The sequence below is a fragment of the Narcine bancroftii genome, chromosome 10, assembly GCF_036971445.1.
Source record: "Narcine bancroftii isolate sNarBan1 chromosome 10, sNarBan1.hap1, whole genome shotgun sequence".
Taxonomy (NCBI): domain Eukaryota; kingdom Metazoa; phylum Chordata; class Chondrichthyes; order Torpediniformes; family Narcinidae; genus Narcine; species Narcine bancroftii.
In genome coordinates this window covers 26,190,944-26,207,594 of record NC_091478.1, presented here as the reverse complement: position 1 = coordinate 26,207,594, position 16,651 = coordinate 26,190,944, and the positions used below count along the sequence as shown (strand labels likewise).

At 44.1% G+C, this 16,651-nt stretch overlaps 2 protein-coding genes across 10 annotated transcripts in view; one reads left to right on the top strand and one right to left on the bottom strand.

The window, feature by feature from the left end:
* Positions 1-16,651, bottom strand: part of ubtd1b (ubiquitin domain containing 1b) — a 124,964-nt gene that overhangs the window by 36,280 nt on the left and 72,033 nt on the right. For 2 of the 8 annotated variants that reach the window (XM_069900306.1, XM_069900308.1), the window contains one exon: positions 11,885-15,839. The exons of the other annotated variants lie outside the window; for them this stretch is intronic. In XM_069900306.1, coding sequence (XP_069756407.1) covers positions 15,765-15,839 — 75 coding nt within the window. In that variant the 3' untranslated portion in view covers positions 11,885-15,764. Of the gene's footprint in view, positions 1-11,884; positions 15,840-16,651 lie in introns of those variants that run through there. 8 annotated transcript variants of the gene reach the window in all.
* Positions 1-16,651, top strand: part of LOC138744336 (uncharacterized) — a 37,550-nt gene that overhangs the window by 4,869 nt on the left and 16,030 nt on the right. For both annotated transcript variants that reach the window (XM_069900312.1, XM_069900310.1), the window contains exons 3-9: positions 6,272-6,534; positions 8,327-8,453; positions 9,071-9,177; positions 10,963-11,099; positions 11,211-11,293; positions 13,998-14,166; positions 15,296-15,393. In XM_069900312.1, the coding sequence (XP_069756413.1) occupies positions 6,272-6,534; positions 8,327-8,453; positions 9,071-9,177; positions 10,963-11,099; positions 11,211-11,293; positions 13,998-14,166; positions 15,296-15,393 (984 nt within the window). The remainder of the gene's footprint in view (positions 1-6,271; positions 6,535-8,326; positions 8,454-9,070; positions 9,178-10,962; positions 11,100-11,210; positions 11,294-13,997; positions 14,167-15,295; positions 15,394-16,651) is intronic.

The window sequence follows — 16,651 nt, the reverse complement described above, 5'->3', positions numbered from 1 at the left end:
AGGTGTGAAGTAGTAAAAAATTAGATTGTTGTAGAGTCGTTGTGACCATCCCTCAAGGAGAAGGATGATGGCCTTCATTCCGTTGATCCACAGAGCGAAGTCGCCTGTGCGTGTGTTGTTTAGCGTGTACTTGATGTTGCACCCCAAGAAATCACAAATCAGCCAACTAATTCCAATGGCATGAAAACCACGACGATTGGAGCTGATGGATTTGCTGCAGCCATCGTCCGCCTTCACAGCCGCTGAGTTCGGAGTAACTTTATCCACCTGTTCCACTGATGGATTGTTCTTTGTCAGGGACCTCACCCTCAACCTTGCCGCCATGGGTGACCCTCCCAGGAGCACAGCTCCAGATGGCATCGCTCTCAGGATCACAGGACCCTACAAGCTTCTCCACCACGATAAGATGGCAATCCAGAGAGAAGTGGATTGTTTACAAAGATTAGCACATAGTGGGTGAAGGGCCTGCACTGTGCTCTGTTGGTCCCTCTAAACCTATTCATCAGTTGACAGTCTATATTTTTCCCCATAACCTTGTATCCTTCCCCATTTAACCAGCCTCACTGTGGTCACTGCATGCCTTCACCAGAGTTGGTGTATGGATTGTGTATTGTGTTAATAGATTCATTGGCATCTTGCTGGGATTTTGTTCCCAATCCTGAGCTAAATGAGGGAAGTGAGAGTTTCCTCAGCAGGGAGTCCAGAACCAGGGCACTGCCCCAGGTGATGGGGCCAGGGCATTTGGGCTCCGAAACACAACAATAATATTCTATTGGGTTGTAAACCAGAAAGGAATTGTAAAAGGAATGATTTTTTTTTTTAAAAAGGGATGAGGTATATGATAAATTAAGGCAGCAAATATGTAATTTATAGCCATCTTCACTGCCCACCTCACTGACAAAAGGCAAAGGAGGAAACACCCAACCCCAACCAACCAATTCTCCCCTGCAGCCGCTGCAACCGCGTCTGCCTGTCCCGCATCGGACTTGTCAGCCACAAACGAGCCTGCAGCTGATGTGGACTTTTACCCCCTCCATAAATCTTCGTCCGCGAAGCCAAGTCAAAGAAGAAGAAGAAAGCCATCTTCACCTTGAAAGAAGGTGCTGCCAGAGGATCAGTGAAAGCAGATATGGATTGGCTGGACATTTTAAGTCCAGTTAGAGTAATTACAAGACATCACATACAAATCTGAGATTATTTTTCCTGTGGGCCAGGCAGAATTTATACTTATTAGTAGGATAAATTATACTCAAGAAAAGATATTTGTAGAGGAGTCACGTGATGGAGTAGTGGCCGGACGGTGAACTCCAGCCCTCTCCAGAAAAGTCGGGAAAAACAAAGGAAAACACAAAGGCACAGAAATAAAAGTTACAGTAAAGTGAGTATAAAGGTGGAAAGAAGATGGCGACAAAAAAAGAAAAATCGAAAGCAACGGTAAGAAGAGAGGAAGAGAAGACAAAAGAGGAAAAAGGTGAAGGCCTTACCTGTCCGAAGAGGCCCGCTGCGGAGAGAGAAACCCGCTCCCTCAGGTCGGTAAATAATGGACTACAAAAATGGCTCGCAGAGCCGAGTAAAAGTGCGCAACCGCGTTCGCGCATGCGCGATGTTAATGAAAAAAAACACACCGACGGGAGGGGGGACCAGCTGGGGAGTCGATCTTCACAGCCGGCAACGACAGCTGCAGAACACCTGCAGCAAGAAGAGACCACAGAAGACAATAGAAACAAGAAAGAAGAGGAGGAAAGGGCACCAAAGAAACAACAAATGGTCAACCCAGAGGAAGAAGAAGAGGAAGAGGAAGAGTATGGTGAAATAGAAGAAGAAAAGAAAGGCAAGATAAAGGATATACTTGCTCTTATTAAAGGATACATGGAGTCATTTAAAGAATGGCAAACACAGGAATTTAAGGATTTAAGAAAAAGAATAAACAACACAGAAGAGAAAATAAATAAAATGGAGATGACCTTAACAGAAATGGGAAAGAAAATGGACAAGATGGAAGAGCGGGCAGTAGCAGCAGAAATGGAGGTAGAAGACTTAAAAAAGAAATTGGAGGAATCTAATAAAAAAACTAAAGAGACACAAGAACTACTAGCTCAAAAAATAGATACAATGGAAAATTATAACAGAAGAAATAACATAAAGATAGTGGGCCTTAAGGAAGATGAAGAAGGCAAGAATATGAGGGAGTTTATAAAAGAGTGGATCCCTAAGACCCTAGGATGTCCAGAACTACAGCAAGAAATGGAAATAGAAAGGGCACATAGAGTATTGGCCTCTAAACCACAACCACAACAAAAACCAAGATCTATTGTAGTAAAATTCCTAAGATATACTACAAGAGAAAAGGTACTGGAGAAGACAATGGAAAAAGTAAGAGAGGGCAACAAACCACTGGAGTATAAAGGGCAAAAAATCTTCATTTATCCAGATATAAGTTTTGAACTCCTAAAGAAGAGAAAAGAGTTCAATACAGCAAAGGTGATTTTATGGAAGAAAGGGTATAAATTTATACTAAAGCATCCAGCGGCATTGAAAATATTTATTCCAGGACAACAAAACAGACTATTCTCGGATCCAGAAGAAGCACGAAAATTTGCAGAACAATTACAAAAATAGACTGAGGGAGGAAGACGGGTAATGAGAGTAAAAATGATCACGATTGATATGTATGTGGGTAAAGACAAAAATAGACTGAGGGATGAAGACGGGTAATGAGAGTAAAAATGATCACGATTGATATGTATGCGGGTAAAGAGGTATAAGAGTGAATAGAGACAATGTGCATACGTGAATGTATCTGTACTTAGAGGAAAATATAGATAGTATAGACAAGAATTAATAAGGGAAGGTAAGGGAATAGAGAGAATAAGGAGGGAATTAAAAGAGTGACCTTTGTGACATATGAAAAGTGAAATCTTTTCTGGTGGGGGCGGGGTGGGGGGAAATAGCGGTCACTGCAAAATCAGTTGACGCTTGCGAGTGGATTCGCAAATCCAAATGGAGAGGGGAGATGTGGTTGTCCGACAAGGGATAAAGGACAACTCAGGAGGTGAAGGGGAGATTGGGGATAAATAAGATAGAAATAGGAGAATAAGGAAAATGTTGGATGTTGTAGGAATGTTGTCTTATAAAGAGTTGAAAATAAGAAAACAGAAATGGAAAAGGAGGAAAGGTAATGATGGAAAAACGGAAAGAGAAGATAAACAAAATATAAAAGGGCTACGCTGAACTAGATGACTTTAAATATTAATGGAATACATAACCAAATTAAAAGGAAGAAACTACTAAATTTAAATGAATAAATGTATTCCATTAGAAAAAATAACATATAGGTTAAGAAATAATATTGAAATATTCGAACAAGTATAGGAGCCTTACATTAAATACAATAGCGAAAACCTACCGGGGACAAACATTACCTAAGTTGATGGAAGGAGAAGGAAAGAAAAGAATGGACTCAGTAGAATTTCTGGTGTAATTTTGTTGAATGACAACATTGTCTGACTGGCTTAATGCAACCTAGATTGTATACCTAAAATGGATGAGAGGGGGGGGTGGGGGAGTGGCTTGGGAGGAAGGGGGGGGGGAGAAAAAGTCACTGTATATGTGTGAAAAAGAAATAGTGTATATCATGGATAATGTGATTTATGGTGTGAAAAATAAAAAATTAAAAAAAAAAGATATTTGTACAAAAGAGAGAAATGTAAACAAACTGCAAATATAGAAAAAATATTCAATAATAAATAATAATGCAAAGTAACATCCTTAAATGAGTCCCTGATTGAGTTTGTAGTTGAGGAGTCTGTTGGTGGAGGGGTAGCAGCTGTTCCTGAACCTGGTGGTGCGAGTCTTGTGGCCCCATACCTCTTTCCTGATGGCAGGAGTGAGAACAGAGCGTGTGCTGGGTGGTGTGGATCCTTGATAATTGCCACTGCTCTCCGATGACAGCGTTTCATTTAGATTTTCTTGATGGTGGGGAGGGTTTTGCCTGTGAGGTCCTGGGCTGTGTCCACTTCCTTTTTGTGCAGAGGTATTGGTGCCCCTGTGATGCAGCCAGTCAGCACACTTTCCACCACACTTCTGCAGAAGTTTGTCAAGGCTTCCCATGTCAGAGGGAGAAGTAGAAAAGCTCATTGCACTAAAGGTGGATGTTGCCTCATCCAGAGGTGATGCTTTTTGGTTGCTTAAGCTTTCAAAATGTCTGTAGGTTTACGGTTGTGCACGAGGAACATTGAAAATGTTTCATTCATGTTCAAAAGAGTGATAACTCTTCAAAAGCCCAGTAACTATAGACCAGGGGTCTCAAACTCAATTTATCCGGGGGCTGCTGGAGGTAGAGTCTGGGTGAGGCTGGGCCGCATCAGGTTTTACACAAGAAAAGCTCTTACAAAAACATTCCAATGTTATCAAATATCTTTATTATTTTTTAACACAAAATAAGATGAAAAAATAAATAAATTAACAATTCATAAGAAAAAAAATAAAATCAATCAGTAATAAATAAATAAAATGAAAATAATAATACAGCAGATATAGAAGACTGAAGAAACCACATATAGTTGCTGACTGGAGAAATGTAATTATTATTATTCAGATTCAAATGTCTGTATTAACAGTTCTTTAACCTTTAACTTTCTGAACATGAATGGAACATTGAACATAAACTGTTATGAACATGTCTTCTTCTGCCTACTTCTTACTGCTAGAGATCTGGCAGCACTTCCTCTCGCATAGCTGAGCCACATTTGGCTTAAGGGAGGAGGCAGTTGAGACCCTCAGTAGGGCTTGAAGATGCTCATCAGTAAATCTGGACCTGTCCTTGGACTTATTGAAGTTCAAGGTAGAGAAGAGCTTTTCGCACAAGTATGTGCTCCCAAAAAGACACAGGGTCCGCTTGAACATTCGAGAAAGCTCAGGGAAGCTGGGGGGCAATTCTCTCAAAAATTGCCCAAGCTTGTCTGCTTTTCCACTCACCTCCCTGAACTTGGTTTTGAGTTCAGAGTTGCACTGTTTCAGTGTTTAGCCGATGCGTCTTTTCCGCTTCTTTTTCTGTCCCGCTGAGCAACAACTTCCGGGTTCAGACTGGATGCCGAAGCGCGTGAAGTGGGAGCGGCCACGGAAATTGCGCATGTGCCGCGTTCCTATAATGACAAATAGAAAATGCTGTCCCGCCCCCGAGAGCAATATACCCCACCGTGATTGGTAGGTTCGTTCAGCTCCGCACACAACACTGAAAAGTGCCAGTCATATCAAACTCGCGGGCCGCACTAACATTAAACTTTTGTATTAAGGCGGGGCCACAAACTATCGTCCCGAGGGCCGCAGTTGGCCCGCGGGCCGTGAGCTTGAGACCCCTGCTATAGACCGATCAATGTAACTCTGCTGTTGGCCAGTAACTCGAATCAATAACCCTGGACAAATTTTTTTTTTTCAAAAGGTTTGCTTCCTGAAAAAAACAAGCTGAACACAAAGATAATTTCAGATTTGCTGCATCACATGGGAAGTTGGAGGAACATTAAATTAACTTTTATTGAATTTAGCATGTGTTAGCTCAACTGACCTAAACATATTTTGCCACTGATTTTCATTTGTACTCAGCATCTGATGCCTCTTGTGTCAGTGTCCAACAATAGTTGTCCAGCATTGATGGATTCCAGTTGCCCTGATACCACTTTTCCGTGGTCACAACGTTCTGGTTGAAACCTTTCATCATGTTCATCACTCCCTGCACCAAGATCAGCAGGGAGGAAGTCCAAGTGCCAATGCAGAAAATGAATTTTCAATTACATTTTGCACTTCATGCTTGAAGTAGACTTAAAATACGACAGGAAATCACAGAAATAATTTATCTGTAAGAAACAGTATGTGATAGGAAATTTTAAGGTGATTTTCGTGATCAGCAGCCCAAAATCCATAAAATACACCCAAAAGTGTTCAGGAAGCAGAATCTTCATTGTTCAATATAATCAGGGACAGAATGTATGGATTAGTTTAGAGTTAGAGAAGGCCAGTATGAATTTGTTAAAGGCCAGTTATGTTGAACTTATAGATGAAAGACTAGAGTGAATTAAGGGGGGATTTATGGGCGATGTGGTAAATGTAGAGTTCCACAAGGCATTTGATAAGGTGCTTCTTCATAAGAAACAGTTAAAAGGCATGGAATAAAAGGGGGAGTCGCAACTTGCATAGAAAATTGGCTAAATACTAGGAAAAGGTACTTGATCAGACTGAAGGGAACTATATTCTGATCCTTCCCCACTACCCACAGAGAGCTGGGACCTCCTGGAGACAGCGCAAGTGCTAAGCAAGATTGCTATGCCTCTCTTGCCTGGGAGCAACACGTTACAAGGTGAGGGGCAGGCCGAACCTTGCTCCGAGATGCCCAACACGCACGTCCTGGTCTTGTCGACGGTGCAGCAAGAAAGCACAGAAATTCAGGTGCCCGAGGAGGTGATACTGGAACTCCCCAATGGCATCAAGATGTACGGAAAGGACCTTGCGGGGATGACCGAGCTCCTGCATCCCACCCAGGTACCGTAGAGGGTGGGCTGGGTACCATATCCCATCTCGCCAAGCACACCTTTCCCAGTATTGACTGATAGAGCATTACAGCACAGTACAGGCCCTTCGGCCCACACCCTAAATAAACCTACTCAACAATCTAAAACTTCCCTACCTCACATCCATAACCCTCTGTGTTTCTTACATCAATCTGCCTGTCTTTTAAATGTCCCTACTGTACCACCAGCCTCCACTACCATCCCTGGGCAATGCATTCCAGACACCTACCACTCTCTGTGTAAATAAATAGATAAATCTTGCTGATGTCTCCCCTAAACTTCCCTCACCTTGTACAGATAACCTCTGGTGTTTGCTGCTATTGCCCTGAGGTAAAGGTGCTGGCTGTTCACCCTGTCTATGCCCCTCATAATCTTGTAACTATCTTGTAGATCTCTATTAAGTCCTCTCTCGTCCTTTTTTGCTCCAAAGAGAAAAGTCCTAGCTCTGTTAACTTTGCCTCAAAAGACACGTTCTCCAATCCAGGCAACATCCTGGTAAATCTTCTCTTCGACCTCTCCATACCTTCCACATCCTGTCAAATTCTTCCCTTCTTATCCCTCTTACAATAAGGAGGTACCAATCAGTACTTGGGAAGTTGAAGTCTCCTATTACAACAATACTGTTATTTCTGCACCGTTCGTGGGCAGTGTTCTGAGGGCTATTTGGGGGCCTATAGATGACTCTATAGTTTCTGACTTCCACACTAACTAGATTGTTCTCTCTTTCTGAAGTGGATATTCTCTGAAAGGTCTAAAAGCTGTTTCACACTCGGTGAACGAATATAGTCGGAAGGAACAATAGATGCGTTGTTTTAAACAGGAGGCAGTAATTAGTGAGAGGGAGGCATCCAAAGTTTTGTGCTGGTATGAGAATTTGTTGTCATATCTCTTCTTCTTTGGCTTGGCTTCGCGGACGAAGATTTATGGAGGGGGTAAATGTCCACGTCAGCTGCAGGCTCGTTTGTGGCTGACGAGTCCGATGCGGGACAGGCAGACACGGTTGCAGGGGAAAATTGGTTGGTTGGGGTTGGGTGTTGGGTTTTTCCTCCTTTGCCTTTTGTCAGTGAGGTGGTCATATACACAAGTACAATACACACATGTATTGGAATTCTTACTTGCAACCAGACACACATACATGATACTAACTACATTAGTATAGATGGTAGACAAAATTATGAGGGTTATAGCCTTTTGCACTGAGAATGGGTGGGACAAGGATATGGGTTAAGGGTGAAGGAGGAAATGTTGAAGGGGAACATGAAGGGGAAGTTCAGAGAGCAGTGAGAATGTGGAATGAACTGCCAACAGAGGAGGTGGATACAGGCTTGATTACCCCATTTAAGAGAACTTTAGATAGGTATATAGGCGGGAGGGGTATGGAGGAATATGGAAGGTCAATGGGACTGGGCAGAATAATAGTTCTGTGCTCTATATCAAAACTGTGCTGTCCCTTTCCTGGGAGTGTGTGATGGGGCAGTGTAGAGGGAGCTTCACTCTATATCTAACCTGTGCTGTCCCTGCCCTGGGAGTGTGTGATGGGGCAGTGTTGAGGGAGCTTCACTCTGCATCTAACCTGCGCTGTCTCTACCCTGGAATGTGTGATGGCACAATATAGAGAGCTTTATAATATGAATGGTTGTGAGTGTAGGGGAGGAGCTGCACACTTTGGGACAGTAACATAGCTCATCTTGATGGGGGGGAGAGAGTCAGGTTGCAGTGCTGAGCATTGGGTTTATGTTGGGAATGTGACTCCTGCCCTCCAGGTCTTGCTGCAGACTGGTCCTCGGAAGTTCACCTTGGCCACAGCTGATGCCCTGCTCTCAGCAGGGTCCCTGCTCTTTACCGTCTCCCAGGAAACTAGCCCAGTGGAGCCTCCACTGAAGCATCCCGGTGAGTCTGCCTGGTCGCCATAACTATCCTCCTCCCTCCCCCCCCCCCAAGCTGAGCAAACCATGAGCTGGCGGAGGGACTCAGTGGGTCAGGCTGCATTGTGGATAGAAATGGTTCATCAGCGTTTTGGGTCGAGACCCTTGATTGAGAATAAGGCGGGAAGGGGTGATGTTCGGTATATCAGGGAGGGGGATAATGGAGTAGAAGATGGGTAGGGGCCAAGAGGTGATGGACAGAACGTGGGAGAAGTGGAGAGGCAGGGAGGGATCACTGAGAGGGTGGGGGGGGGGGAAGGTTGGAGAGAAAAGTAAGTAGTAGTTATGAAAAGATGGAAACAGTGTAACCAGAGAGAGGTGGGAGATTTGTGGGGGGGTATAATGTGCATGCTGTTGGGTGTAGGGGGTGGTACAGTGTGTATGATGTCAGGTGAAAGGCTGTCCAGGAGGAATATGATGTTGATCCTAAAGTTTACTTTTGGCTTCACGCTCAGAGGAGGAGGTTGAGGTCAGTGTGGGAATTGAACTGGGAGTTCTAGCTGAGACCCATAGATCGCAGGTGGCCAGAAAAGCAGTCAAGTTTCCTCTGTTCCTGAACCTGGAATGTGTTTCTTTCAACAGATCCAAAAGTGGAAGGGAAGTTGTACAGATGCTACCTCTGCAGTTTAACCTTCAATCGTCGCGGCAACTATGTCCGACATAAGAAGATTCACATGGTCAACACGGAGGTTGGTGGACTTGTCGTGACTTCCCATCACCATACCTGTCTGTAGTTGTCCTTTGTGATCACATGTGTCCCTATGATGGTGGGATTTGATCTCGTGACTCCAGATCTATAGATCAGGTCCTTGGTGGCAGGTTCACTAATTCCACTCTCATTTCCCCCCCATCTCCTGAGCAGTGATCATAAATGTTTCCCTGCCTGTAATAATATAGGACAGCACAAGTACTACGATGTTGTGCTGACCTATGTAAACCTACTCCACAACAATCTAACTCTTTCCTACCTCACACCTATAAGTCTCTGTTTTTCTTAAAACCATGTATCTGTCTAAAAGTATTTTGAATGTCCCTATTGTACCATCCTCCACTACCACACCCAACAATGCATTCCAGGCATCCACTACACTCTGTGTAAAACACACATGTCAAACTCAGGCCCGTGGGCCAAATTTGGCCTGTGATATAATTATATTTGGCCCGCAAGATCATATCAAATATGTATTAGAGCTGGCCCGCTGGCCGCCGCGCCAGTATAGCGCATGCACAGCTAATACTACAAATCCCAGAATGCTTTGCAAATGCGTTGGCGCTGGCCCGTCAGCCCGCTAATCGCCCCCACCTCCTCTCTTTACTTTCATTAGCACCTGCGACCTGTTGCCCAACTCACATGTAATAAACCCCTTACGAAAAATGGCCAAACGAAAGACAGAAAACAGGACCTTTCAAGACAGGTGGGAGGCGAACTATATGTTCATCATTTTAAAAGACAAACCTGTTTGTCTTGTGTGGAGCCAGCGTGTCTGTAGTTAAAGAATATAACATACGACGACACTATGAAATGAAACACCAGGACAGGTATAAGGATCTGAACGAGAAGCAAAAGCTCCAGAAGGTGGAGGAGATGAAAAGAAGCCTGGTTTTACAGCAAACTTTATTTTATATTTTATTTCTCATTTGTTAATGCTTCTTCTGGAAAGAGTTTAACCAAAACTATTATTAAACATTTATTTTAATAAGAAAAAGTTTAACATGACATATGTTGAAAGAAGAGAAAACATGCAGATGTTGTTGAAAATTTTCAATAAATATTTAGTTTGGCCCACGACTTAGTCCAAGTTTTTAATTTTGGCCCTCTGTGAATTTGAGTTTGACACCCCTGGTGTAAAATAAAAAAACTTACCTCTGGCGTCTCCCCTAAACTTTCCTCCACTCACCTTAAACAAATGTCATCTGTTATTAGCTACTGTCATCCCAGGAAAAAGGTGATGGCTGTCCACCCTATCTACACCTCTTGTAATTTTGTACACCTTTACTAAGTCGTCCTTCATTTTCCGTCACTCCAAAGATATAAACCTTATTTTACACAGCCTTTCTTCATAAGACATGTTTTCCACTCCAGGTAAATCTCCACACCCCCTCACATTCTTTCGTTAGAACTGAAAGCAATACTCCATGTGTGGTCTAACCAGTCTTACAGAGCTGCATCATTACCTCATGGTTCTTGAACTCAATCGCCCCCAACTAATGGGGCCAGCATATTGTACACCTTCTTAACCACCCCATTGATGTGAGTGGCAACCTCGAGGGATCTATGGACCTTTGTTCCTCCACACTATTAAGAATCCTGCCATTAACCACATATTCTGCCTTCATGTTCAACCTTCCAAAGTGCATCAGTATCTGCCATTTTCTCTGCTCAACCCCGCTGCACTGTGAGATTTGGGCCTGTGGTCTGGAAGAACCTGCTGCTAATCTGTCTCCTCCTCTCATTCCCCACACCCACTGCACAGGATGATACCAGGTACAAGTGCCCCCAGTGTGACCGTCAGTTCATTCAGCACTGTGACCTGCGGAGGCATGCTCACATTCACACCGGGACGCAGCCCCACAAATGTGACCTGTGTGGAAAGGCTTTCCTCAGGGCAAGGTAAGGGGACAGTTCACCATCAAATGGGAATGATTCCACTGAGTCCTTTCCCCAAAGTTTGTCCGAGACACCCATTGGCTGCTGAAGTTGTGTTCTACTTTATATTCTCAGTGATCTGGTGGTTCACAAGCGGTTTCATACCAAGGATCGTCCATTTCAATGCAGCCAGTGTCAGAAATCCTTCTTTCAGTCTGGTGAGTATCGCCATGGTCCTTCCTCTCATAAACCCTCCACTAGATTCCAGCCCTTAACTCACTCTCAGGGAGCTGTTATTCCATATATGGGTGACATGGAAGCGTAGCGGTTAGCGCAATGCTGTTACGACGCCAGCAACACGGGTTCGATCCATCTATAAGGAATTTGTACGTTTTCCCCGTGTCTGTGTGGGTTCCCTCCAACCCTTCAAAATGTAGAGGATTATAGGTCAATAGGGTGCAATTTGGATGGCATGGGCTCATGGGCAGGAAGGGGCTGTTACCACGCTGTATGTTTAAAGTTAAATTTTAAGTTTGATGTTTAGAATTGTAGAAATTCATTTCCAGGGATCTGTTGTTCCATACACAAACCCCCTGAGACTCACTCTTATTCTATATTTATAGATTCCAGCCTGTAACTCACTCTCAGCGCATTGTGTTTTTACTTCAACCACGGTGTCTACAGATTTTCATGTTTTACTACTCACTCCCAGGGAATTATTATCCCGCATATAAGCTCTGTAACTCATTCCTAACCATCTGTCATGTTTGTTTGGAACTATTGATATTCAAGAGTCAAGAAACTTTATCATGTTTTTTTTAAAACCTTTAAAGTCACATAATAATACATGATATATTTTACCTTGTGTCTGCCATAAGGCAAACCAAGATTAGCTATTAACGATACCCTGGTAGATAAGAGAGTCCCTTTCGATACACTCTGTGGATTCACCTCCAGTGTTCCCACAGCCACTGCAGCTGCCCAGACTCCAGTTCAAACCATTGGCAACCCTAGCTCCAGATCCCAAATACCTGGTTGACGTGAATCTGCAGCCTGCGTGTCACTGACAGCCCGAAGCCTGCGTGGGTACTTCAGCTGCTGAGCCTCTCGCTAGACCTTCCTGCAGTCCCAACTGAAGAATTCAAATATGCAAAAACCAGCTCCAGACCTCAGTACCTCACCGATTTATCCACTTTGAATCAAGTTTGCATGGTAAATTCAGTACTTTAGTTAGACTCAGAAAAGAATGTTTAATCAAGGTGACGATCGTATGTTACTTTAAAGAATCAAGTAACTAACTTCAGTGTTGTCTTTAGCCATATGTCACAGGTTCTGCTTGTAAATATCACTGCTCTGTGTGAAATACTTTGACACCACTTGGAAGTTTTGAGCTTGCGTACTCCATTTGATGAGTTTGCAGATTCTGCAGGTTTGATGTGACACCTTTTTTTAGTTGAACAGCCTGGCAATTATTGGAATGGGCTGATTGGTGCCAATGTTGGCCTTTGTGCCTGGTTTCCTGCTCTGAAGTAGGTCAACACAGTTTCTTGGCTGGAGGGAAGTCAGTCACTGTTTTGGGGTTGAGACCCTTTATTGAGACATAAAAAGTTGACTGACCATTTCTACCCAGGGATGCTGTTCTGTTGGCTCTCGATCCCAGAATCTGCAGCTTTTGTGTTTCTTTGGTCATCATTCTTTCTTGTGCTTGAGGAGATTTGAGAGGATGTTGCCAAGACGAGAAGGATTTCAGTTAGGAGGAAAGGTTGGAGATGCTTCTGTTCTTTCCTTTGGATTAAAGGATTCTGTGCAGAGATTAAATCAAGGCGCGTAGAATTACGAGGACTAGATAGCAAATGGAAATTACTCCAGGTCAAAATTCCTTTATAGTCATGTAATAGTACAGAAGTTGTAATACTACACAAAATGACTCTGCCTGCCGTAGGCAGACAAAGAGCCGCCATTAGTGATCCCCGGTGTCCCTTACAGTACAAGAAGGAGAAGAGTCCCTTCAGAGACACTGAGTGTCCGTAGATTCGCCTCCAGCATTTCTGCAGCCTTACAGACTCCTGTTCGATTCTTTGGCAACCCAAGTTCCAGATCCAAACCTCCGACAAGATCAGGAAGCCTTCAGTGCCTGAGGCCCCTCGGGAGCCATTCTTTCCCTCAGCATCCTCTCGAATTCTGGTTCCCATGAGCCAATCTACAGCAGCCCGCAACCTGTGCGGATCCCCCAACCACAAGTTGCAGCCTTTGTGGGTCCCTTAGCCATGATCACCATTCTGTAGGGTCATCTCTGCTTCTGCTTCTCAGTGGGGGCTCTCCCCATTTATGATGCCCTGTGCTGGTCCGCTGCCAAGCATAGGTGCTGCCATCTTTTGCACAGACCCCACAGGTGCAGGATTTTAAAACAAAACACAATTTGGCTCCTGTACGGAGCTGTCAGCATTTAGGGGGCAGATGAACCCTTTAGAGCTGCACTGTATCTCCGCTCTCCCGGGTTGGCACAGTGGTAGCAGTGCCGTTTTTACTATTAGAAGGATTCAAAGGGGTATTCAGTAGTTTCCCCCAGAGGGTGGTGGGTCTAGAAGTCACTGTGAAAGGGTGGGAGAAGCAGAGACCCTCCACATGGTTAAACAGTACTAGGATGCTGGCTTGAGGAGCTGTCGCCAACCCAATGTTATCGAGGGTTAGGGAGTGGAAAGTGAACTAATTGTGCCTCAGATGTGTTTGTGTGCATGTGGGCAGTGTATGTTATTGTCTCAGGTTTTAAAATTTCAGCTCATTCTACCTGGGCTTTTTAGTTGCCATTACCCATTGGATTGCACATCTAGATACTGTTGATTCATTTGGAGGTGGTTGAGTTATGTATGTGTGGAACCAGAATTTGCAGATCATTTTACTGAGCAGTGATTTACTCTGCAGGTGATCTCCGGCGACATGTGAGAAACATTCACATGACCAACGCCCGGATGTTGAGCTGTGGCCATTGTAAGAAGAAGTACACCACAGAGGCAACACTACTCCATCACACCCAGACCGTGCACCAGGATATCTTGCTGCAGACCTTGAAGGAACAGGGGCAAATCAGCAGGTATGCTCTTTAAATGGAGGCAAACTGGGAACCAATCATTGCTTTAGTGACGAGTTTATCCAGATCGAGGTGTGTGGAGTCTCTGCAAGGTTATCTGTTTCAACCTTACAAGATAGTGGTGAGTCCACATTGCATTCTACACAGTGGTAGGAAAGAAATCATTGAGCTGTAAGTAGTACAGAAAAGATTAATAGGAATTTTACCAGGACTAGCGGGCTTCAGAGATAAGGAAAGGCTGGATAGGTGGAGCTTTTATCCCTGGAGTGTAGGAGGCTGATGGATGGAGCTTAGAGGTTTATAAAATCATGAGGTGTATAAATATTTGAAAAGGACTTGAGGGGCTTCTTTTTCCACAGAGAGGGTGGTGGGTGTGTGGAATGAAGTGCTGTCGTGTAAGAGAGGTATGTGGATGGGAAAAGTTTTGAGGGATATGGGCTGAATGTAGGCAAATGGAACAAGCTTGGGTAGATCACTTGATCAACACAGAGCTTACACAAGGGTGCTGGAGAAACACAGCATCCATGGGAAACTGAATGTTATATCGATGTTTCAGGCCTGAGCCCGTCTTCAAGTCCATTGCCAGCATGGATGAATTGTTTCTGTGCTGTCAAACTCCAGACATCCAAATTTAACTTTAAAATGTTTAAATTTACAATATGGTAGAAGCTGATTCTGGCCTTTTAAACTTGTACCACCCAATTACATCCAAATCAACTCAAAACCCCATACGTTTTCATGGGTGGGAGGAAACCCCACATAGACACAGGGAGAACGTACAAACTCCTTACTGACAGCGCCGGATTCAAACCAGATTGATGGTGCAGTAATAGTGTCACACAAACCATGCCGGCTGTAGATTGGATACAGAGATGCTCCCCTGTTCTATGGAATTAGTTTGACCAAGTCATTTGCATCCTCCTGGGAGAGTTGGAATGTCTGCACTTCTGACAAAGCAGTGGGAACACCAGCCTCCATTTTATTGCTAAAGAAGGAACTGAACCCAGTCTGGTTCCCGAAGTCGTGGGTGCTGGCATCAAATGTAGACCATGTAATAATTGTTTCGGACCACTGTTTATTGTACTTTCTGCTGCCCTTGTTTTGACATGTGCATCTGCCACTTTGTTTGCAGTGAGGTCATGGTGTCAAAGGCAGGAAGTTCAGCTGAGGATGAAAGGTCTTTGAACACCTTCAGGTTGGAGACGATGGATCCAGGTTCTTTAACTCCAGGTATGGATGAAAAAGACAAGTGTTGTGGATTGGGCATTGGACAGTAGCAACGTGTGCAAATGAGGATGATCCCAGTAAGCAGGTTAGATTGGCACTGAACATTGACAAGATTCTAGTTGAGCACACTTCTGAAACACTGTCACATTTTCAAGAGCCTCCAGCCATTGCCTGGGTTGGTTCTGTCAGTTGTTGTGAGATTTTAGAACCTGCATTCAGTGAGGAGCAGGGATGCTATTACCAAGAGGGCCATGCATTGAAGCGGATTTTCTTTCCTCACACCCTTCTGGCGAGGGAGAACACGTTTGAACCGCTATTGTCTCACATTTCCAATCTCAACTTCTGCTACTCTTTGCAGAGTTTGTACATTCTCCCTACGGGTTTTTCCACAAGAGTACAGAGAGGTCGGTTACTAGGCTGTTGTTAATTGTGCAAATGATCAGTCGGACCTGGAGTGAGGAGATGAAAGCACTGAATTATTACAAGCTGCCTTGTCCCACCGACCTGCACCCAGTACGTACCCCCTCACGTCCACGTACCTGTCCAAATTTTTCTTAAATGTTAAAAATTAAGCCCACACTCACCACTTCAACTGGCAGCTCGTTCCACACTCACTATGTGAAGAAGTTCCCCTTAACCAGAGGATATTTGGTGGAGGAGGAAACATTTTTCATCCCGCCTAACCGCAGTGGAGAAAGCTTACTTGCAACCTCCTCAATTTTACATACCTCTATCAGCTCCCAACCCTTTGGTAAAGGCAGAAACATTTTTCATCCCGCCTAACCGCAGTGGAGAAAGCTTACTTGCAACCTCCTCAATTTTGTATACCTCTATCAGCTCCCAACCCTTTGGTAAAGGCAGAAACATTTTTCATCCCGCCTAACCGCAGTGGAGAAAGCTTACTTGCAACCTCCTCAATTTTACATACCTCTATCAGCTCCCAACCCTTTGGTAAAGGCAGAAACATTTTTCATCCCGCCTAACCGCAGTGAAGAAAGCTTACTTGCAACCTCCTCAATTTTACATACCTCTATCAGCTCCCAACCCTTTGGTAAAGGCAGAAACATTTTTCATCCCGCCTAACCGCAGTGGAGAAAGCTTACTTGCAACCTCCTCAATTTTACATACCTCTATCAGCTCCCAACCCTTTGGTAAAGGCAGAAACATTTTTCATCCCGCCTAACCGCAGTGGAGAAAGCTTACTTGCAACCTCCTCAATTTTGTATACCTCTATCAGCTCCCAACCCTTTGGTAAAGGCAA